Source organism: Scyliorhinus torazame, chromosome 18 (assembly GCF_047496885.1).
Source record: "Scyliorhinus torazame isolate Kashiwa2021f chromosome 18, sScyTor2.1, whole genome shotgun sequence".
Taxonomy (NCBI): Eukaryota; Metazoa; Chordata; class Chondrichthyes; order Carcharhiniformes; family Scyliorhinidae; genus Scyliorhinus; species Scyliorhinus torazame.
In genome coordinates, this window is record NC_092724.1 from 39,598,611 (window position 1) to 39,620,455 (window position 21,845).

The following is a 21,845-nucleotide window of genomic DNA, read 5'->3' on the forward strand; positions in this document are numbered from 1 at the left end:
CACCCAACAGCACTGTGGGTGCATCTACACCACATGAACTGCAGCGGTTTAAGAAGGCAACTCAGCCGTACCTTCTCAAGGGCAATTAGGGATGGGCAATGAATGCTGGCCCAGCTAGCGAAGCCAACATCCCTTGACTGAATAAAATAAAAGCATAGCGGGACTGAAGTGTCAGGGGCTACATGTGGATAGCACAATTGCTTCACAGCTCCAGGGTCCCAGGTTCGATTCCGGCTTGGGTCGCTGTCTGTGCGGAGTCTGCACGTTCTCCCCGTGTGTGCGTGGGTTTCCTCCAGGTGCTCCGGGTTCCTCCCACATTCCAAAGATGTGCAGGTTAGGTGGATTGGCCATGATAAATTGCCCTTAGTGTCCAAAATTGCCCTTAGTGTTGGGTGGGGTTACTGGGTTATGGGGATAGGGTGGAGGTGTGGACCTTGGGTAGGGTGCTCTTTCCAAGAGCAGGTTCAGACTCGATGGGCCAATGGCCTCCTTCTGCACTGTAAATTCTATGATAATCTATGATTTCACAGGCACAGGGCTAACCTCAGTATTGAAAGAAATCCTCAAATATACACTGTTCAAGAATCTGCAACTTGAACAAATGCATCCCATTTATCACTAACAGGATTGGGGAGCAAGTGAAATTGTCTCTGGAGTCCTATTTTGTCCAACTCTCTGAAAACTCTATCATTAACTTGTGCTGCTACATGCTTCCCACACTCTGCTGGCTGATCTTTGAACACTTACCTGGCATGTGTCCACTCCTCCATTCAGTCTCCCAGCACAAAACATTCTGGGAGTGATCTGGCTGCCATACAGTTTCTGGCACAAATAGTCACTGATCAGATTTACTTGAGCTTTCTTCAGCAGATAAGACAGGTAACCTGCATGGTGCAGAGATAGTTAATGGTTAATTCTATAAAATAAATAAAGGCTCCTTCTTCAGAACCTCACCATGTTTACATTCTAAAGTAGGAAGGACAAGTGGAAGATTTATTGCAACCCTTCTCAGCATTTAATGGTCATATCCGTTCATGAATGTTCCATTCAATGTGTACAGCAGGTCCTGTCTTGGTACAGCCAATACAGCTCCTGTCAACAGAGCTCCTGAGATACAAACCCTCCTGTCTGGCTATTTTTTACCATTTCCAGGGGATTGATTCCCAATTATTCCAACCTGGCTGGACTCCCATCTTCTAACCTCCATAAACCTAAGGTCATCCAAACCCCTGTTGCCAGTGTCCTTACTCGTATCAAGTCCCACTACCACATCAGTCCTGTTGCTCACTGGCCTACATTGGCTACAATTAATATCTTGATTTTAAAATTCTCATTCTTGTATCCACATCTCTCCATGGTCTCATCCCTAACTATCTCTGAAATCTCCTGAAGCACCATAGCCCTCTGAGATATTCCCTCAAATTCTGGATTCTTGTGAATCCCCAGTTTTAATTGATCCACTATTGGTGGTCGTGCCTTTCAGTTGCCTCAACCCTAAATTCTGGAAAGCAACCCCCGTCCCCTCTTCCATACCTTTCCATCTCCCTTCCTCATTGAAGACATTCTTCAAAACCTACCTCTTCGACCAAGTTTTTGGTCATCAAACCTACTATCTTCTTTGTGGCCCAGTGTCATACTTCGTTTTATATATTTTGTTACATCCCTGGTATTACTTAAAGGTGCTAAAAAGGTAAGTTGTTGATTTTACGACACAAGCGAATGCCACCGTGACTTGCGGTGTAAATCTGATTGTCAACAATCAGTACCTTTCATCCTGGCTGCAGAATCCTCAAACTGTCTGCCTCATCCTCCTGCAGTCTCCGCCATTCTGTACCCGTGCTTTAGCAACTAGCTTCCGCTGATGTATTTCCCCTATGCCCGTGGCGGATGAAACATGTGCGCGCGTGATCTCAACTGGGCTGACCGATGCCTTGGCCTTTTGGCTAAGATCAAGTGTCAGATCAAGCCCAAGGTGAGGCGCGATACCGTTTCTTGTCAGCTTGGATCTTGTATGTCTCTCTTGTGGAGACAATGGGCGTCATTCTCCGCCGGCGGGAGTCTCCGTTTTGCCGGCGCCCGGGGGGTTCCCGACGGCGTGGGGCTGCCCCACAATGGGAAACCCCATTGACCGGCCGGTGTAACGGAGCATCCCGCCGGCGGGTCGGGGCAGAAATGTGGCGGGGCGGGCTGGAGGATTTTGCCCAATGAGTTGGATTCAATTCAATTTTGAATTTGTTTTTGAAACAATGAGATGGATTGAGGACCTGTCCACTCTGTGCATTGGTTTTGTAACTTTAGGAATGGAGTAAATCGTCTTTTTAAATCCCCCCTCTCTCTCTCTTGGACGTGTCCTGTCTTTGTCTAGCTATTTCTTTCTCTCTGTCCTTCCATCTCATATTGTCATTTCCCTCTTGGTATTTAGTTCTTGAATTTCACCACCTCTATGTATGTTTCTCCCTCCCTCATGTTTGCTCTCTTTATACCTCTGTTCCTTTATTTGCTTTTTTTTTTCAATTTCCTCGTTCTTGTTCAGTTTTCTTTCCATTCTGTTTAATGCTCCCTTTTAAAACTCGCCGTATCCATCCTTTGGTGCCTCTGTTTTTCTCTCTCACCTGGTTTCTCTCAGCCTTGAGTTGCACTGGCTTTGTGTTTTAATCTCTCAGTCTCCCTCTGTAGACCAACTAAAGGTATAATCACACACGCACACACACTATAATGCTCAGACAGAATATATTGTAATATTGCTGCTTACCTGCTTCCGATGTGATGCCCCAGCCTGTTATATAACATTTCTTTCCCTCTGAGAATCTGTGAGAAGACGAGGGTACACAAGCAGGTTGGATGACTTTGGAGAAGGTGACAGGCTTGGACAGTTCCATCAAGGCAACATCAGCATCCAGATTGAAGGTATTGAAGGAGGGGTGGATGATGATGCGTTTGAAGGTTACTTTGGTGCCACGGAATCCCGAGCGATGGAGGGTTCCCAGGTAACCCAGCCAACGTCCCGAATCCTTCTGACTTTGGAAGAAAAATTCAATCAAACATCTTGTGGCTTTGTGAGTATTCACTGCTCAGCAAATGTCCTCATTTTAAATAGAATCATAGAACCCCTACAGTGTAGAAGGAGGCCATTCAGCCCATTGGGTTGGCACTGACCCTCCGAAAGAGCACCGTATATAGGCCGATTTGGACACCAAGGGGCAATTTAGCATGGCCAGTCCACCTAACCTGCACATCAATGGACTGTGGGAAGAAATCCTCGTGGACACGGGGAGAATGTACAAACTCCACAAAGACAGTCACCCAAGGTTGGAATTGAACCTGGGTCCCTCGCACTGTGAGGCAGTAGTGCTAACCACTGTACTGCCATGCCTCTCCAGATTCCACTTCCATTATACATGTGTAATTTTCACTCTCTCCCAAACCTCTCCCCTCCTCAGTGTCCTACCTAGACTATCTGTTAATAAACTTTACTATTTCATATTGTTTACCAGAAGGCGTGGGTTATTTCAGCGCTAATAATGTTCCACTCAGACTGGTTGCCAGGGCAGTGCAGTACTGGACTCGGGAGATCCTTCTTTTGAGTGAGCCCAGATGGTGATATCCCACCAGGATATGAAGGCAACCTCACCTGCACCGACAATTACTGCCCACATACATGGTGCTTACAGCAGGACCCACTAGATCAGAGTGGTGGCTGATTTCCACACCCTTGTGCAGGATCACTGAGTGTAATTGTAGTTCTAATTCAAATTGGCTCAACCAGCAGAGGGCGAAAGTAGACACTTCCACCTCCCCCACTGGAAAAATGCAGAGCACCGAAGAGTCATGTGACCATGTGGACAGTCCTGCTGATTGGAGCTTCTCCCCCAATATTCAAACTATAAAACGTGACTTTTTTTAGCAGTTTAAACAAACATGAAGTGGCGTTTTGTAAACATAGACCGTAACCATATACGTTTGCGTGCATGCGATGTGTGCTAACTGTAAGGACAGGCTGTGTGTATATTGCTCCTTTCATTGTGTGTACATGCAATGACTGGTAAGTGTGTATACTGCTCTGAGTATGGGCAGATGGTTAAGAGTGGCTGTGCATACTGCTCTGACATTGTGTACACCAAAAGGAATGGCTGTGAATACTGCTCCAAATGTGTGGCCACCACCTTGGGTATGTGTGTTCACTGCTGTGAGTCACTGTGTTCACTGCTGTGGGTCAGTGTGTTCACCGCTGTGGGTCAGTGTGTTCACCGCTGTGGGTCAGTGTGTTCACTGCTGTGAGTCACTGTGTTCATTGCTGTGGGTCAGTGTGTTCACCGCTGTGGGTCAGTGTGTTCACTGCTGTGAGTCACTGTGTTCATTGCTGTGGGTCAGTGTGTTCACCGCTGTGGGTCAGTGTGTTCACTGCTGTGAGTCACTGTGTTCATTGCTGTGGGTCAGTGTGTTCACCGCTGTGGGTCAGTGTGTTCACCGCTGTGGGTCAGTGTGTTCACCGCTGTGGGTCAGTGTGTTCACCGCTGTGGGTCAGTGTGTTCACCGCTGTGGGTCAGTGTGTTCACTGCTGTGGGTCAGTGTGTTCACCGCTGTGGGTCAGTGTGTTCACCGCTGTGGGTCAGTGAGTTCACCGCTGTGGGTCACTGTGTTCACTGCTGTGGGTCACTGTGTTCACTGCTGTGGGTCAGTATGTTCACCGCTGTGGGTCAGTGTGTTCACCGCTGTGGGTCAGTGTGTTCACCGCTGTGGGTCAGTGTGTTCACTGCTGTGGGTCACTGTGTTCACTGCTGTGGGTCAGTATGTTCACCGCTGTGGGTCAGTGAGTTCACCGCTGTGGGTCAGTGAGTTCACTGCTGTGGGTCACTGTGTTCACTGCTGTGGGTCAGTATGTTCACTGCTGTGGGTCAGTGTGTTCACCGCTGTGGGTCAGTGTGTTCACCGCTGTGGGTCAGTGTGTTGACCGCTGTGGGTCAGTATGTTCACCGCTGTGGGTCACTGTGTTCACCGCTGTGGGTCAGTGTGTTCACCGATGTGGGTCAGTGTGTTCACCGCTGTGGGTCAGTGTGTTCACTGCTGTGGGTCAGTGTGTTCACCGCTGTGGGTCAGTGTGTTCACCGCTGTGGGTCAGTGAGTTCACCGCTGTGGGTCACTGTGTATCCTGCTGTGGGTCAGTGTGTTCACCGCTGTGGGTCAGTGTGTTCACTGCTGTGGGTCACTGTGTTCACTGCTGTGGGTCAGTGAGTTCACTGCTGTGGGTCAGCGTGTTCACCGCTGTGGGTCAGTGTGTTCACCGCTGTGGGTCAGTGTGTTCACCGCTGTGGGTCAGTGTGTTCACCGCTGTGGGTCACTGTGCTCACTGCTGTGGGTCAGTGAGTTCACCGCTGTGGGTCAGTGTGTTCACTGCTGTGGGTCAGTATGTTACTGCTGTGGGTCAGTATGTTCACCGCTGTGGGTCACTGTGCTCACTGCTGTGGGTCAGTGTGTTCACCGCTGTGGGTCAGTGTGTTCACCGCTGTGGGTCAGTGTGTTCACCGCTGTGGGTCAGTGTGTTCACCGCTGTGGGTCAGTGTGTTCACCGCTGTGGGTCAGTGTGTTCACCGCTGTGTGTCAGTGTGTTCACTGCTGTGGGTCAGTGTGTTCACCGCTGTGGGTCAGTGAGTTCACCGCTGTGGGTCACTGTGTACCCTGCTGTTGTTTCAGTGTGTTCACTGCTGTGGGTCAGTGTGTTCACTGCTGTGGGTCACTGTGTTCACTGCTGTGGGTCAGTATGTTCACTGCTGTGGGTCAGTGAGTTCACCGCTGTGGGTCACTGTGTACCCTGCTGTGGGTCAGTGTGTTCACCGCTGTGGGTCAGTGTGTTCACTGCTGTGGGTCACTGTGTTCACTGCTGTGGGTCAGTGAGTTCACCGCTGTGGGTCAGTGTGTTCACCGCTGTGGGTCAGTGTGTTCACCGCTGTGGGTCACTGTGCTCACTGCTGTGGGTCAGTGAGTTCACCGCTGTGGGTCAGTGTGTTCACTGCTGTGGGTCAGTATGTTACTGCTGTGGGTCAGTGTGTTCACCGCTGTGGGTCAGTGTGTTCACTGCTGTGGGTCACTGTTCACTGCTGTGGGTCAGTGTGTTCACTGCTGTGGGTCAGTGTGTTCACTGCTGTGGGTCTGTGTGTTCACCGCTGAGGGTCAGTGTGTTCACTGCTGTGAGTCAGTGAGTTCACTGCTGTGAGTCAGTGAGTTCACCGCTGTGGGTCAGTGTGTTCACCGCTGTGGGTCAGTGTGTTCACCGCTGTGGGTCAGTGAGTTCACCGCTGTGGGTCAGTGAGTTCACTGCTGTGGGTCAGTGAGTTCACTGCTGTGGGTCAGTGTGTTCACCGCTGTGGGTCAGTGTGTTCACTGCCGTGAGTCAGTGAGTTCACTGCTGCGGGTCAGTGTGTTCACTGCTGTGGGTCACTGTGTTCACCGCTGTGGGTCAGTATGTTCACCGCTGTGGGTCACTGTGTTCACCGCTGTGGGTCAGTGTGTTCACTGCTGTGGGTCACTGTGTTCACTGCTGTGGGTCAGTATGTTCACCGCTGTGGGTCAGTGTGTTCACTGCTGTGGGTCACTGTGTTCACTCCTGTGGGTCAGTGTGTTCACTGCTGTGGGTCTGTGTTCACCGCTGAGGGTCAGTGTGTTCACTGCTGTGAGTCAGTGAGTTCACCGCTGTGGGTCAGTGTGTTCACCGCTGTGGGTCAGTGTGTTCACCGCTGTGGGTCAGTGTGTTCACCGCTGTGGGTCAGTGAGTTCACTGCTGTGGGTCAGTGAGTTCACCGCTGTGGGTCAGTGTGTTCACTGCCGTGAGTCAGTGAGTTCACTGCTGTGGGTCAGTGTGTTCACTGCTGTGGGTCACTGTGTTCACCGCTGTGGGTCAGTATGTTCACCGCTGTGGGTCACTGTGTTCACCGCTGTGGGTCAGTGTGTTCACTGCTGTGGGTCACTGTGTTCACTGCTGTGGGTCAGTATGTTCACCGCTGTGGGTCAGTGTGTTCACTGCTGTGGGTCACTGTGTTCACTGCTGTGGGTCAGTGTGTTCACTGCTGTGGGTCACTGTGTTCATTGCTGTGGGTCAGTGTGTTCACCGCTGTGGGTCAGTGTGTTCACTGCTGTGAGTCACTGTGTTCATTGCTGTGGGTCAGATGGTTAAGAGTATGGGCAGATGGTTAAGAGTGGCTGTGCATACTGCTCTGACATTGTGTACACCAAAAGGAATGGCTGTGAATACTGCTCCAAATGTGTGGCCACCACCTTGGGTATGTGTGTTCACTGCTGTGAGTCACTGTGTTCACTGCTGTGGGTCAGTGTGTTCACCGCTGTGGGTCAGTGTGTTCACCGCTGTGGGTCAGTGTGTTCACTGCTGTGAGTCACTGTGTTCATTGCTGTGGGTCAGTGTGTTCACCGCTGTGGGTCAGTGTGTTCACTGCTGTGAGTCACTGTGTTCATTGCTGTGGGTCAGTGTGTTCACCGCTGTGGGTCAGTGTGTTCACCGCTGTGGGTCAGTGTGTTCACCGCTGTGGGTCAGTGTGTTCACCGCTGTGGGTCAGTGAGTTCACCGCTGTGGGTCACTGTGTTCACTGCTGTGGGTCACTGTGTTCACTGCTGTGGGTCAGTATGTTCACCGCTGTGGGTCAGTGTGTTCACCGCTGTGGGTCAGTGTGTTCACCGCTGTGGGTCAGTGTGTTCACTGCTGTGGGTCACTGTGTTCACTGCTGTGGGTCAGTATGTTCACCGCTGTGGGTCAGTGAGTTCACCGCTGTGGGTCAGTGAGTTCACTGCTGTGGGTCACTGTGTTCACTGCTGTGGGTCAGTATGTTCACTGCTGTGGGTCAGTGTGTTCACCGCTGTGGGTCAGTGTGTTCACCGCTGTGGGTCAGTGTGTTCACCGCTGTGGGTCAGTGTGTTCACCGCTGTGGGTCAGTATGTTCACCGCTGTGGGTCACTGTGTTCACCGCTGTGGGTCAGTGTGTTCACCGATGTGGGTCAGTGTGTTCACCGCTGTGGGTCAGTGTGTTCACCGCTGTGGGTCAGTGTGTTCACCGCTGTGGGTCAGTGAGTTCACCGCTGTGGGTCACTGTGTACCCTGCTGTGGGTCAGTGTGTTCACCGCTGTGGGTCAGTGTGTTCACTGCTGTGGGTCACTGTGTTCACTGCTGTGGGTCAGTGAGTTCACTGCTGTGGGTCAGCATGTTCACCGCTGTGGGTCAGTGTGTTCACCGCTGTGGGTCAGTGTGTTCACCGCTGTGGGTCAGTGTGTTCACCGCTGTGGGTCACTGTGCTCACTGCTGTGGGTCAGTGAGTTCACCGCTGTGGGTCAGTGTGTTCACTGCTGTGGGTCAGTATGTTACTGCTGTGGGTCAGTGTGTTCACCGCTGTGGGTCAGTGTGTTCACCGCTGTGGGTCAGTGTGTTCACCGCTGTGGGTCAGTGTGTTCACCGCTGTGGGTCAGTGTGTTCACCGCTGTGGGTCAGTGTGTTCACCGCTGTGTGTCAGTGTGTTCACTGCTGTGGGTCAGTGTGTTCACCGCTGTGGGTCAGTGAGTTCACCGCTGTGGGTCACTGTGTACCCTGCTGTTGTTTCAGTGTGTTCACTGCTGTGGGTCAGTGTGTTCACTGCCGTGGGTCACTGTGTTCACTGCTGTGGGTCAGTATGTTCACTGCTGTGGGTCAGTGAGTTCACCGCTGTGGGTCACTGTGTACCCTGCTGTGGGTCAGTGTGTTCACCGCTGTGTGTCAGTGTGTTCACTGCTGTGGGTCACTGTGTTCACTGCTGTGGGTCAGTGAGTTCACCGCTGTGGGTCAGTGTGTTCACCGCTGTGGGTCAGTGTGTTCACCGCTGTGGGTCACTGTGCTCACTGCTGTGGGTCAGTGAGTTCACCGCTGTGGGTCAGTGTGTTCACTGCTGTGGGTCAGTATGTTACTGCTGTGGGTCAGTGTGTTCACCGCTGTGGGTCAGTGTGTTCACTGCTGTGGGTCACTGTTCACTGCTGTGGGTCAGTGTGTTCACTGCTGTGGGTCAGTGTGTTCACTGCTGTGGGTCTGTGTGTTCACCGCTGAGGGTCAGTGTGTTCACTGCTGTGAGTCAGTGAGTTCACTGCTGTGAGTCAGTGAGTTCACCGCTGTGGGTCAGTGTGTTCACCGCTGTGGGTCAGTGTGTTCACCGCTGTGGGTCAGTGTGTTCACTGCTGTGAGTCAGTGAGTTCACTGCTGTGAGTCAGTGAGTTCACCGCTGTGGGTCAGTGAGTTCACCGCTGTGGGTCAGTGTGTTCACCGCTGTGGGTCAGTGTGTTCACCGCTGTGGGTCAGTGAGTTCACCGCTGTGGGTCAGTGAGTTCACTGCTGTGGGTCAGTGAGTTCACTGCTGTGGGTCAGTGTGTTCACCGCTGTGGGTCAGTGTGTTCACTGCCGTGAGTCAGTGAGTTCACTGCTGCGGGTCAGTGTGTTCACTGCTGTGGGTCACTGTGTTCACCGCTGTGGGTCACTGTGTTCACCGCTGTGGGTCACTGTGTTCACCGCTGTGGGTCAGTGTGTTCACTGCTGTGGGTCACTGTGTTCACTGCTGTGGGTCAGTATGTTCACCGCTGTGGGACAGTGTGTTCACTGCTGTGGGTCACTGTGTTCACTCCTGTGGGTCAGTGTGTTCACTGCTGTGGGTCTGTGTTCACCGCTGAGGGTCAGTGTGTTCACTGCTGTGAGTCAGTGAGTTCACCGCTGTGGGTCAGTGTGTTCACCGCTGTGGGTCAGTGTGTTCACCGCTGTGGGTCAGTGTGTTCACCGCTGTGGGTCAGTGAGTTCACTGCTGTGGGTCAGTGAGTTCACTGCTGTGGGTCAGTGAGTTCACTGCTGTGGGTCAGTGTGTTCACCGCTGTGGGTCAGTGTGTTCACTGCCGTGAGTCAGTGAGTTCACTGCTGCGGGTCAGTGTGTTCACTGCTGTGGGTCACTGTGTTCACCGCTGTGGGTCACTGTGTTCACCGCTGTGGGTCACTGTGTTCACCGCTGTGGGTCAGTGTGTTCACTGCTGTGGGTCACTGTGTTCACTGCTGTGGGTCAGTATGTTCACCGCTGTGGGACAGTGTGTTCACTGCTGTGGGTCACTGTGTTCACTCCTGTGGGTCAGTGTGTTCACTGCTGTGGGTCTGTGTTCACCGCTGAGGGTCAGTGTGTTCACTGCTGTGAGTCAGTGAGTTCACCGCTGTGGGTCAGTGTGTTCACCGCTGTGGGTCAGTGTGTTCACCGCTGTGGGTCAGTGTGTTCACCGCTGTGGGTCAGTGAGTTCACTGCTGTGGGTCAGTGAGTTCACTGCTGTGGGTCAGTGAGTTCACTGCTGTGGGTCAGTGTGTTCACCGCTGTGGGTCAGTGTGTTCACTGCCGTGAGTCAGTGAGTTCACTGCTGTGGGTCAGTGTGTTCACTGCTGTGGGTCACTGTGTTCACCGCTGTGGGTCAGTATGTTCACCGCTGTGGGTCACTGTGTTCACCGCTGTGGGTCAGTGTTCACTGCTGTGGGTCACTGTGTTCACTGCTGTGGGTCAGTATGTTCACTGCTGTGGGTCAGTATGTTCACCGCTGTGGGTCAGTGTGTTCACTGCTGTGGGTCACTGTGTTCACTGCTGTGGGTCAGTGTGTTCACTGCTGTGGGTCACTGTGTTCACCGCTGTGGGTCAGTGTGTTCACCGCTGTGGGTCACTGTGCTCACTGCTGTGGGTCAGTGAGTTCACCGCTGTGGGTCAGTGTGTTCACTGCTGTGGGTCAGTATGTTACTGCTGTGGGTCAGTGTGTTCACCGCTGTGGGTCAGTGTGTTCACCGCTGTGGGTCAGTGTGTTCACCGCTGTGGGTCAGTGTGTTCACCGCTGTGTGTCAGTGTGTTCACTGCTGTGGGTCAGTGTGTTCACCGCTGTGGGTCAGTGAGTTCACCGCTGTGGGTCACTGTGTACCCTGCTGTTGTTTCAGTGTGTTCACTGCTGTGGGTCAGTGTGTTCACTGCCGTGGGTCACTGTGTTCACTGCTGTGGGTCAGTATGTTCACTGCTGTGGGTCAGTGAGTTCACCGCTGTGGGTCACTGTGTACCCTGCTGTGGGTCAGTGTGTTCACCGCTGTGGGTCACTGTGTTCACTGCTGTGGGTCACTGTGTTCACTGCTGTGGGTCAGTGAGTTCACCGCTGTGGGTCAGTGTGTTCACCGCTGTGGGTCAGTGTGTTCACCGCTGTGGGTCACTGTGCTCACTGCTGTGGGTCAGTGAGTTCACCGCTGTGGGTCAGTGTGTTCACTGCTGTGGGTCAGTATGTTACTGCTGTGGGTCAGTGTGTTCACCGCTGTGGGTCAGTGTGTTCACTGCTGTGGGTCACTGTTCACTGCTGTGGGTCAGTGTGTTCACTGCTGTGGGTCAGTGTGTTCACTGCTGTGGGTCTGTGTGTTCACCGCTGAGGGTCAGTGTGTTCACTGCTGTGAGTCAGTGAGTTCACTGCTGTGAGTCAGTGAGTTCACCGCTGTGGGTCAGTGTGTTCACCGCTGTGGGTCAATGTGTTCACCGCTGTGGGTCAGTGAGTTCACCGCTGTGGGTCAGTGAGTTCACTGCTGTGGGTCAGTGAGTTCACTGCTGTGGGTCAGTGTGTTCACCGCTGTGGGTCAGTGTGTTCACTGCCGTGAGTCAGTGAGTTCACTGCTGCGGGTCAGTGTGTTCACTGCTGCGGGTCACTGTGTTCACCGCTGTGGGTCACTGTGTTCACCGCTGTGGGTCACTGTGTTCACCGCTGTGGGTCAGTGTGTTCACTGCTGTGGGTCACTGTGTTCACTGCTGTGGGTCAGTATGTTCACCGCTGTGGGACAGTGTGTTCACTGCTGTGGGTCACTGTGTTCACTCCTGTGGGTCAGTGTGTTCACTGCTGTGGGTCTGTGTTCACCGCTGAGGGTCAGTGTGTTCACTGCTGTGAGTCAGTGAGTTCACCGCTGTGGGTCAGTGTGTTCACCGCTGTGGGTCAGTGTGTTCACCGCTGTGGGTCAGTGTGTTCACCGCTGTGGGTCAGTGAGTTCACTGCTGTGGGTCAGTGAGTTCACTGCTGTGGGTCAGTGAGTTCACTGCTGTGGGTCAGTGTGTTCACCGCTGTGGGTCAGTGTGTTCACTGCCGTGAGTCAGTGAGTTCACTGCTGTGGGTCAGTGTGTTCACTGCTGTGGGTCACTGTGTTCACCGCTGTGGGTCAGTATGTTCACCGCTGTGGGTCACTGTGTTCACCGCTGTGGGTCAGTGTTCACTGCTGTGGGTCACTGTGTTCACTGCTGTGGGTCACTGTGTTCACTGCTGTGGGTCAGTATGTTCACCGCTGTGGGTCAGTGTGTTCACTGCTGTGGGTCACTGTGTTCACTGCTGTGGGTCAGTGTGTTCACTGCTGTGGGTCACTGTGTTCACCGCTGTGGGTCAGCGTGTTCCCTGCTGTGGGTCAGCGTGTTCACTGCTGTGGGTCAGTATGTTACTGCTGTGGGTCAGTATGTTACTGCTGTGGGTCAGTGTGTTCACCGCTGTGGGTCAGTGTGTTCACTGCTGTGGGTCACTGTTCACTGCTGTGGGTCAGTGTGTTCACTGCTGTGGGTCAGTGTGTTCACTGCTGTGGGTCTGTGTGTTCACCGCTGAGGGTCAGTGTGTTCACTGCTGTGAGTCAGTGTGTTGACCGCTGTGGGTCAGTGTGTTGACCGCTGTGGGTCAGTGTGTTGACCGCTGTGGGTCAGTGTGTTGACCGCTGTGGGTCAGTGTGTTCACCGCTGTGGATCAGTGTGTTCACTGCTGTGGGTCAGTGAGTTCACTGCTGTGGGTCAGTGAGTTCACTGCTGTGGGTCAGTGTGTTCACCGCTGTGGGTCAGTGTGTTCACTGCTGTGAGTCAGTGAGTTCACTGCTGTGGGTCAGTGTGTTCACTGCTGTGGGTCAGTGTGTTCACCGCTGTGGGTCACTGTGTTCACCGCTGTGGGTCACTGTGTTCACCGCTGTGGGTCAGTATGTTCACCGCTGTGGGTCACTGTGTTCACCGCTGTGGGTCAGTGTGTTCACTGCTGTGGGTCACTGTGTTCACTGCTGTGGGTCACTGTGTTCACTGCTGTGGGTCAGTATGTTCACCGCTGTGGGTCAGTGTGTTCACCGCTGTGGGCCACTGTGTTCACTGCTGTGGGTCAGTGTGTTTACTGCTGTGGGTCAGTGTGTTCACTGCTGTGGGTCACTGTGTTCACCGCTGTGGGTCAGCGTGTTCACCGCTGTGGGTCAGTGTGTTCACCGCTGTGGGTCACTGTGTTCACCGCTGTGGGTCACTGTGTTCACTGCTGTGGGTCAGTATTTTGACTGCAGTGGTCGGTGACACTTTGTTAATGATTATGAATGAGTTTATATGCGTTCTGTTGTTTATTCAAAGAATGATGTCACCCATTCTGAATTAGTTCATACAGAAAGCGGGTCCATTTTGCAGCCTGTGAGCTGTTCACTTACTTGAAGAAGCAATGAGCCGCAGTGACCACCCAGTTTGGTGCTATTAGTGTGCCACCACACATATGTCCACTGTCCAAAATCTGCAGACTGAGTTGCCAAGGAAATTCTCCAGGAGCACTGCTCACTCCACCCACTATCCTCGAACCAACCATCAGAGGCGCAGTTCCACAGTCTACAAAAAAAACTGGACTCAGCTACTGTGTTCCGTGCATAAGACTATATGACCACACGATGTAAGAGCATAATTAGGTCACTCGGCCCATCGCGTCTGCTGCACCATTCGATCATGGCTGATATATTTCTCATCCCCATTCTCCTGCTTCTCCCCATAACCCCTGATCCCGTTATTAATCAAGAACCTATCTAGCTTTGTCTTAAAGTCACTCAATGACTTGGCCTCTACAGTCTTCTGCAGCAATGAGTTCCACAGATTCACCACCCTCTGCCTGAAGAAATTCCTCCTCATCTCAATTTTTAAGGATCGTCCCTTCAGTCTGAGGCTGTGCCCTTCGGCTCTAGTCTCTCCCCTAGTGGAAACATCCTCGCCATGTTCATTCTATTGTGGCCTCTCAGTATTCCCACTCCTCATATGACAAGTCCTTAATTCCTGGGATCATTCTTGTGAACCTCTCCTGGACCCCCTCCAAGGCCTGCACATCCTTCCTTGGATATGGGGCCCAAAACTGCTCACAATATTCCACATGGGGTCTGACCAGGGCCTCTTACAGCCTCAGCAATACATCCTTGCTCTTGTATTCTCGCCCTCTCGAAATAAATACCAACAGTGCATTTGCCTTCCTAACTGCCAACTGAACCTGCATGTTAGCCTTGAGAGAATCCTGATCTAGGACTCCCAAGTCCCTTTGTGCTTCAGATTTCCGAATTCTTTCCCCATTGAGAAAATAGTCTACGCATCTATTCTTCCTACCAAAGTGCATAACCTCACACTTTTCCACATTGTATTCCAATTGCCACTATTTTGTCCATTTTCCTAGCCTGTCCAAGTCCTTCTGTAGCCTACCCACTTCCTCAACACTCAGCACTGGAAAACCTGACAGCAACATGGAACACGGGTGAGATGGAGCCCCATGTTTTTATAAATTAATTTGCGGGATGTGGGCTTCGCTGGCTCGGCCAGCATTTATTGCCCATCCCTAATTGCCCTTCATATGGTGGTGGTGAGTTGCCTTCTTGGACCGCTGCAGTCCCTGAGCTGTAGGTACACCCACAGTGCTGTTAGGGAGGGAGTTCCAAAATTTTTGCCCAAGTGACAGTGAAGGAACGGCGCTATATTTCCAAGTCAGGACGGTGAGTGACTTGGAGGGGAACCTCCAGGTGGTGGGGTTCCCTTATGTCTGCTGCTCTTGTCCTTCTAGATAGTAGGTTGTGGGTTTGGAAGGTGCTATCTAAGGAACCTTGGTGAGTTACTGCAGTACCTCTTGTAGACGGTACACACCGCTGCCACTGTTTGCCGGTGGTGGGAGGTTTGAATGTTGAAGGGGGAGCAATCAAGCGGGCTGTTTTGTCTTGGATGAGGTTCTTGAGTGTTGTTGGAGCTGCACTCATCCAGGCAAGTGGAGAGTATTCCATTACACTCCTGACTTGTGCCTTGAAGATGGTGGACAGGCTTTGGGGGTCAGGAGATGAGTTACTCGCCGTAGGACTCCTAGCCTTTGACCTGCTTTGGTAGCCACATTATTAATTTGGCTAGTCCAGTTCAGTTTCTGGTCAATGGTAACCCCCGGGATGTTGATTGTGGGGGATTCAGCAATGGCAATGTCATTGAATGTCAAGAGATGATGGTTAGATCCTTTCTTGTAGGAGAGAGTCATTACCTGGCAAATGTAACTTGTCAGCCCAAGCCTGGATGTTGTCCAGGTCTTGTTGTATTTGGACATGAACAGCTTCATTATCTGAGGAGTCACAAATGGTGCTGAACATTGTGCAGTCATCTGCGAATATCCCACTTCTGACCTTATGATAGAAGGAAGGTCATTGATGAAGCAGCTGAAGATGGTTGGGCCGAGGACACTACCCTGAAGAACTCCTGCAGTGATGTCCTGGAGTTGAGATGATTGACCTCCAACCACCACAACCATCTTCCTTTGTGCCAGGTGTGACTCTCAACAGCAGAGAGTTTTCCTAATTTAATTGACTCCAGTTTAGCTAGGGCTCCTTGATGCCATACTCGGTCAAATGCTGCCTTGATGTCAAGGGCAGTCACTCTCACCTCACCTCTGGCATTCAGCTCTTTTGCCCATGTTTGAACCAAGGCTGTAATGAGGTTAGGAGCTGAGTGACCCTGGCAGAACCCAAACTGAGCATCCATAAGACCATAAGACATAGGAGCAGAATTAGGCCACTTGGCCCATCGAGTCTGCTCCGCCATTCAATCATGGCTGATATTTTCTCATCCCCAATCTCCTGCCTTCTCCCCATAACCTCTGATTCCCTTATTAATCAAGAGCCTATCTATCTCTGTCTTAAAGACACTCGGTGAATTGGCCTCCTCAGCCTTCTGCGGCAAAGAGTTCCACAGATTCACCACCCTCTGGCTGAAGAAATTCCTCCTCATCTCTGTTTTAAAGGATCGTCCCTTTAGTCTGAGATGGTGTCCTCTGGTTCTAGTTTTTCCTACAAGTGGAAACATCCTCTCCACGTCCACTCTACCCAGGCCTCGCAGTATCTTGTAAGTTTCAACAAGATCCCCTCTCATCCTTCTAAACTCCAACGAGTACAGACCCAGAGTCCTCAAAAGTTCCTCATACGACAAGTTCTTCATTCCAGGGATCATTCTTGTGAACCTCCTCTGGACCCTTTCCAAGGCCAGCACACACTTCCTTAGAAGAGGAGGTTCACAGGGGGCCCAAAACTGCTCACAATACTCCAAATGGGGTTTGACCAGAGCCTTATACAGCCTCAGAAGTACATCCCTGGTCTTGTATTCTAGCCCTCTTGACATGAATGCTAACATTGCATTTGCCTTCTTAACTGCTGACTGAATCTGCACATTACCCCTAACCCTAATCCGTGATCAGGTTATTGCTGAGTAAGTGCCGCTTGATAGCACTGTTGATGACTCCTTCCATCACTTTGCTGATGATGGAGATGGGGGATGATGGGGGCAGCACGGTAGCCTTGTGGATAGCACAATTGCTTCACAGCTCCAGGGTCCCAGGTTCGATTCTGGCTTGGGTCACTGTCTGTGCGGAGTCTGCACATCCTCCCCGTGTGTGCGTGGGTTTCCTCCGGGTGCTCCGGTTTCCTCCCACAGTCCAAAGATATGCAGGTTAGGTGGATTGGCCATGATAAATTGCCCTTAGTGTCCAAAATTGCCCTTAGTGTTGGGTGGGGTTACTGGGTTATGGGGATAGGGTGGCGGTGTTGACCTTGGGTAGGGTGCTCTTTCCAAGAGCCGGTGCAGACTCGATGGGCTGAATGGCCTCCTTCTGCTCTGTAAATTCTATGATAATGATCTATTACTGATAGGGCGGTAATTGGCTGGGTTAGATTTATTCTGTTTTTTGTGTACAGGACACACCTGGGCAATTTTCCACATTGCTGTAGCTGTACTGGAACAGCTTGGCTAGGGTGTGGCAAGTTCTGGAGCACAAGTTTTCAGTACTATTGCCGGGATGTTGTCAGGGCCATAACCTTTGCAGTATCCAGTGCTTTCAGCTGTTTCTTGATATCACGTGGAGTGAATCGTATTGGCTGAAGACCGACATCTGTGATGCTGGGGACCTCCGGAGGAGGCCAAGATGGATCATCCGCTGGGCACTTCTGGCTGAAGATTGTTGCGAATGCCTCAGCCTTGTCTTTTGCACATATGCACTGGGCTCCTCCATCAATGAAGATGGGAATTTTGTGGAGCCTCCTCCTCCAGTGAGTTGTTTAATTGTCCACCGCCATTCATGGCTGGACTACAGAGTTTAGATTTAATGCGTTCATTGTGGAATCGCTTAGCTCTGTCTATTACTTGCTGCTTATGCTGTTTGGCACACAGATAGTCCTGTGTTGCAGTTTCAGTGGTTGACACCTCATTTTTTGGTATGCCTGGTGTTGTCCCTGGCATGCTCTCCTGCACTCTTCATTGAACCAGGGTTGATCGCCTGGATTGGTAGTAATGGTAGAGTGGGGGATATGCCGGGTCAAGAGGTTACAGATTGTGGTTGAATACAATTCTGCAGCTGATGATGGCCCACAGCACCTCATGGATGCCAAGTCTTTATTTGCTAGATCTGTTCGAAGTCTATCCCATTTAGCACGGTGGTAGTGCCACACAACACGTTGGAGGGTATCCTCAATGTGAAGACAGGACTTTGTCTCCAGAAGGAAGGTGGGGTGGTCACCTCTACTGATGCTATCATGGACAGATGCTTCTGCAGCAGGCAGATTGTTAAGGATGTGGTCAAGTATGTTTTTCCCTCTTGTTGGTTCCCTTACCACCTACTGCAGTCCCAGTCTTGCAGCTATGTCCTTTAGGACCTGGCCAGCTCGGTCTGTGGTGATACTACCGAGCCACTCTTAGTGATGGACATTGAAGTTCCCCCACCCAGAGCATATTCTGTACACTTGTCACCCTCAGTGCTTCCTCCAAGTGGTGTTCAACATGGAGGAATACTGATTCATCAGCTTATGGTGGCCGGTACGAGATAATCAGCAGGAGGTTTCTTTGCCCATGTTTAACCTGAAGCTATGAGATTTCATGGGGCCCAGAGTCGATATTGAGGATTCCCAGAGCAACTCCCTCCTGACTGTATACCATTGTGACACCATCTTTGCTGGGTCTGTCCTGCTGGTGATTCAGGAAATACCCTGGAATGGTGATAGTATATCACCATTGAGATGAGGAGGAATTTCTTCAGCCAGAGAGTCGTGAATCTTATTGCTACAGAAGACTGTGGAGGCCAAGTCAATGAGTGTGTTTAAGACAGAGATAGATACCCAGGAATGGCGATAGAGGGAATCCAATCATATTAGATCATAAGCACGCATTATGGTGGTGAGTTTTTAAAGAACATTCATCTGTCCTCTATTGAAGTGCCAACAACTTACTTTACCAGATGTCCTCTTTTATTGTTGAAGAATTGATTGAGTTTCCAATAATGTCACGATCGCTGGGCGGTAGGGAGAAGTATGCATCTTGATAATCTTTCTCTCACAAAGCGTGGTGGAAACCTGGCATTTACCCTCCCAAAACGCCGCTGAGACTGGGATCAATTGCTGTTGACAGAGTTTTGTTAGGCGAGGAGAGCTATGCACCAAGTTGGGAAGATGGAACAATGAGACGGATCAGGCTCGAGGCACTGACGGGCCTACACCTGTTCCTGGATGTTCCTATGAGGTTTCAGAAGAGTTTGATGTTACCCTCAAGCTTTGTTAGATAAACAATGGAGAAAATCCTTCAAAGACCCAGGAGTGGAGAGTGTTTAATGATGTGCCTGTTATCAGGAACGGATTTCTGTCCCTATATTAATATTTTCTTGCCCCCTTAGAGATTAAATAATTGTACTCACTGCAATTTTCCTCATCAGACCTTGTGACACAGTCTACGATGCCGTCACATTCTGCGTTGTGTTTATCAATACAACTGTTGCTAGAACACTTGAAAGTAGAGGCTGTACAGTGAACTTCTGAAAGATGGAAGAGGGACATGAATTTGAGATTTTACGCAACCCTAATCACTTCCTTTGATGTCTACCATTGTGTCCAAGAAACCCCCAGTGCAGCCCACCACCACCACTTAAACTTGGAGGAGTTAGGGGAGATTGAAGGAAGAATTACACCAGACTCTCTTTATTCTTTGTTTGGAGTGGAGGAGTGGGGAGAGGTGGCGGATGGTGTGCAGGGGGCCCAGCTGATCGAGAGAAGCAGCAGCAATGTGGTGCGTGTAAGCAGTGCAGAGCAGGAACAGTTAGTAAAGGAATGAGTGAAACCTGGGGACATGGTGGTAAAATAGTGAAAGATTGTTTCTACTGGTGGATCAATGGGGAACAAAGGGTCGTGCGACTTAGGGCGAAATTTATCCCAAAATTACTGTCTCTTTTTGAGCAGTTTTGGTGGGTTGATTCCCGTCTGCTTTTTGGTGAGATCCAGATCCGTATTCAGCCACACTTAAGACATTTTTTTGGAGCTTGGAGAGTTTCTCACCAGTAAACCCCACATTTAGAATATTTTCCTGTAGTGGGGAACTAAAGATCGGGGCGCCCTTTTGAAAGGGTGCGCCGGTCTCAAAGTGAGGTTGCGGGTCCCGTTCACCCCCACCCATGGACAATGCAACTCCCACCTCGCAGACATGGGCAACACCTTCAACTCTCAACCCCAGAGGGGCAACTTCCCCCCCTCTTTCACTAAAAGTTAGCGTGAGCCTCCACCTACCACCCAAACATGAGGGTGACCCTGTCCCAAATCCATATTTCCTCGTGGGCATAGGTCCCCCACCCCTGGCGACTGAGCATAGTCCGTTATGGGGTCGCTGAGGGTCCCTCTCACTTTGAGACCTCCTTTCAGTCACCCCCACTTTCAGGCTCCCCCTCCACCCTTCATGACCCCCTTCATCCCCCATCCTTCATACCCCTTCACCCCCCTTTCATTGGCATGGCCTCCCTCAGGCCCTGCCCTTGGCACCTGAGCACATTGGCAATGCCAACTTGTCACACAGGGTGCCAGGGGGCATTACCTTGACCTGTCACCCACCCCCTGGGGGGCTCCAAAGGCCTCTGAACCCCCTGACCAGTGGCCAGTGGAGACCAATACTAAAGCACGCTCAAGTGAGGCCTCACCGGTGTGGCTACCGGGAGCCGGGAGAATGCGGCCTCATATGGCCTTGCATATTTAGATGAGCCTACTGGTTATCTGGATCATGCCCAGCGATCTAGATTGTGCCAGGTGTAGCGAGTCAGTTAACTCACCATCGGCTCAGCGCCTGATGCGAAACCCGTTTTGGGCCTCTCCCATGATGCACCCGATACAATAATAATAATACTCTTTATTATTGTCACACGTAGGCTTACATTAACACTGCAATGAAGTTACTGTGAAAATCCCCTAGTTGCCACACTCCAGGCCTGTTTGGGTACACGGAGGGAGAATTCAGGATGTCGAATTCACCTAAAAACACGTCTTTCAGGAGGTGTGGGAGGAAACCAGAGTTCCCGGAGGAAACCCACGCAGACACAGGCAGAACTTGCAGACTCCGCACAGACAGTGACCCAAGCCGGAATCGAACCTGGGACCCTGGCGCTGTGAAGCAACAGTGCTAACCACTGTGCTACCATGCCGCCCATACCTCACCCACCACTAGCCCACTCTCTGATAGTGATGGGGGTAATGATTTCCCTCCATTGTCAGAGAAGCGTTGAAAGAAGGGATCAGGAAATTGGCATGTGAGGAATGTCAAGCATTACTGGCGCTAGCTGGATCAATAAACTGGTCCTTTCACTCAGTTACACAACATACACACACAAAGCAGACAATCTGTAAACCACATGTGCACAGTGTACATGAGCCTTCAAGTCAGGCATAGTGATTAATCTGATCCCCCCCACCCCACTCCCACAGCCAGTGATCAGTGTGAACACCCACCTATTTGCGATTTAGGGACATCAGTGCTTTTATTTACTGAAGGTGTCAGTTCCGCATTGGTCTCTGTGGGAAGAATACTTGCGTTGGTCTGTGACATTATAAGCTGGGCCCATTCCCGGATTGCGGTTACTCTTGTGTAGATACCAGGTTTGTTTAGTCGGGCACAGCCATCTCCCCAGCTCACGATACCGGCCAGGAACCATTTGCCTGGCGTCTCCTCACAAACCATTGGCCCACCGGAATCGCCCTGAGAGAAAGGGGTACAGACCAGAAATTATTACCCATCCTAAAACATTCCGGGCTTCCCAAACTGGAGCAGAAATAGAGCAAGGTTTGACGTTGCTACAAGCCTTCTGAGCTCAGTCATGAAATCCCGGTTTACCCCTCACTTGACCCAGTGACTGAGTTACTCGTCCCTGTCTTTAGCTGCACAAAATCAATGCATAAACATCCCTGGCTCACTCAAACCTGCTGCTGAAGTGTTTTCTGAAGTTAAAGAGTGCTTTGAGCTCACCGAGCAGCCTATGCTGTTTGATATGTGGGATCGATCCAGTGGAGCCCGTGCCATCCCACCAGGGTCTCTGGACTGGGTTATGTCCTCCACATGATCACCTCTGCTGCCTGGAGAGGAGGCAGCCGTATCCCCAAACGTGACGTCTGCGAGCCCATTGGCCTCTTCTCTGCTTTCCCCTTTCATTTCCCTCATCCCTCCCTTCCCTCTCCTTCTCAAACCCTCCCCCTCTCATTCCTCCTCTAGCCCTTCCCCTTCCAATCC

The 21,845-nt window shown here is 51.4% G+C and overlaps 1 protein-coding gene across 2 annotated transcripts in view; it reads right to left on the reverse strand.

Moving 5' to 3' along the window:
- tmprss9 (transmembrane serine protease 9) overlaps positions 1 to 21,845 on the reverse strand; it is a 97,382-nt gene that overhangs the window by 8,957 nt on the left and 66,580 nt on the right. For both annotated transcript variants that reach the window (XM_072482619.1, XM_072482620.1), the window contains exons 8-12: positions 21,071 to 21,317; positions 19,003 to 19,119; positions 13,484 to 13,655; positions 2,753 to 3,018; positions 748 to 884 (exon numbers count right to left, since the gene is read on the reverse strand). In XM_072482619.1, coding sequence (XP_072338720.1) covers positions 748 to 884; positions 2,753 to 3,018; positions 13,484 to 13,655; positions 19,003 to 19,119; positions 21,071 to 21,317 — 939 coding nt within the window. The remainder of the gene's footprint in view (positions 1 to 747; positions 885 to 2,752; positions 3,019 to 13,483; positions 13,656 to 19,002; positions 19,120 to 21,070; positions 21,318 to 21,845) is intronic.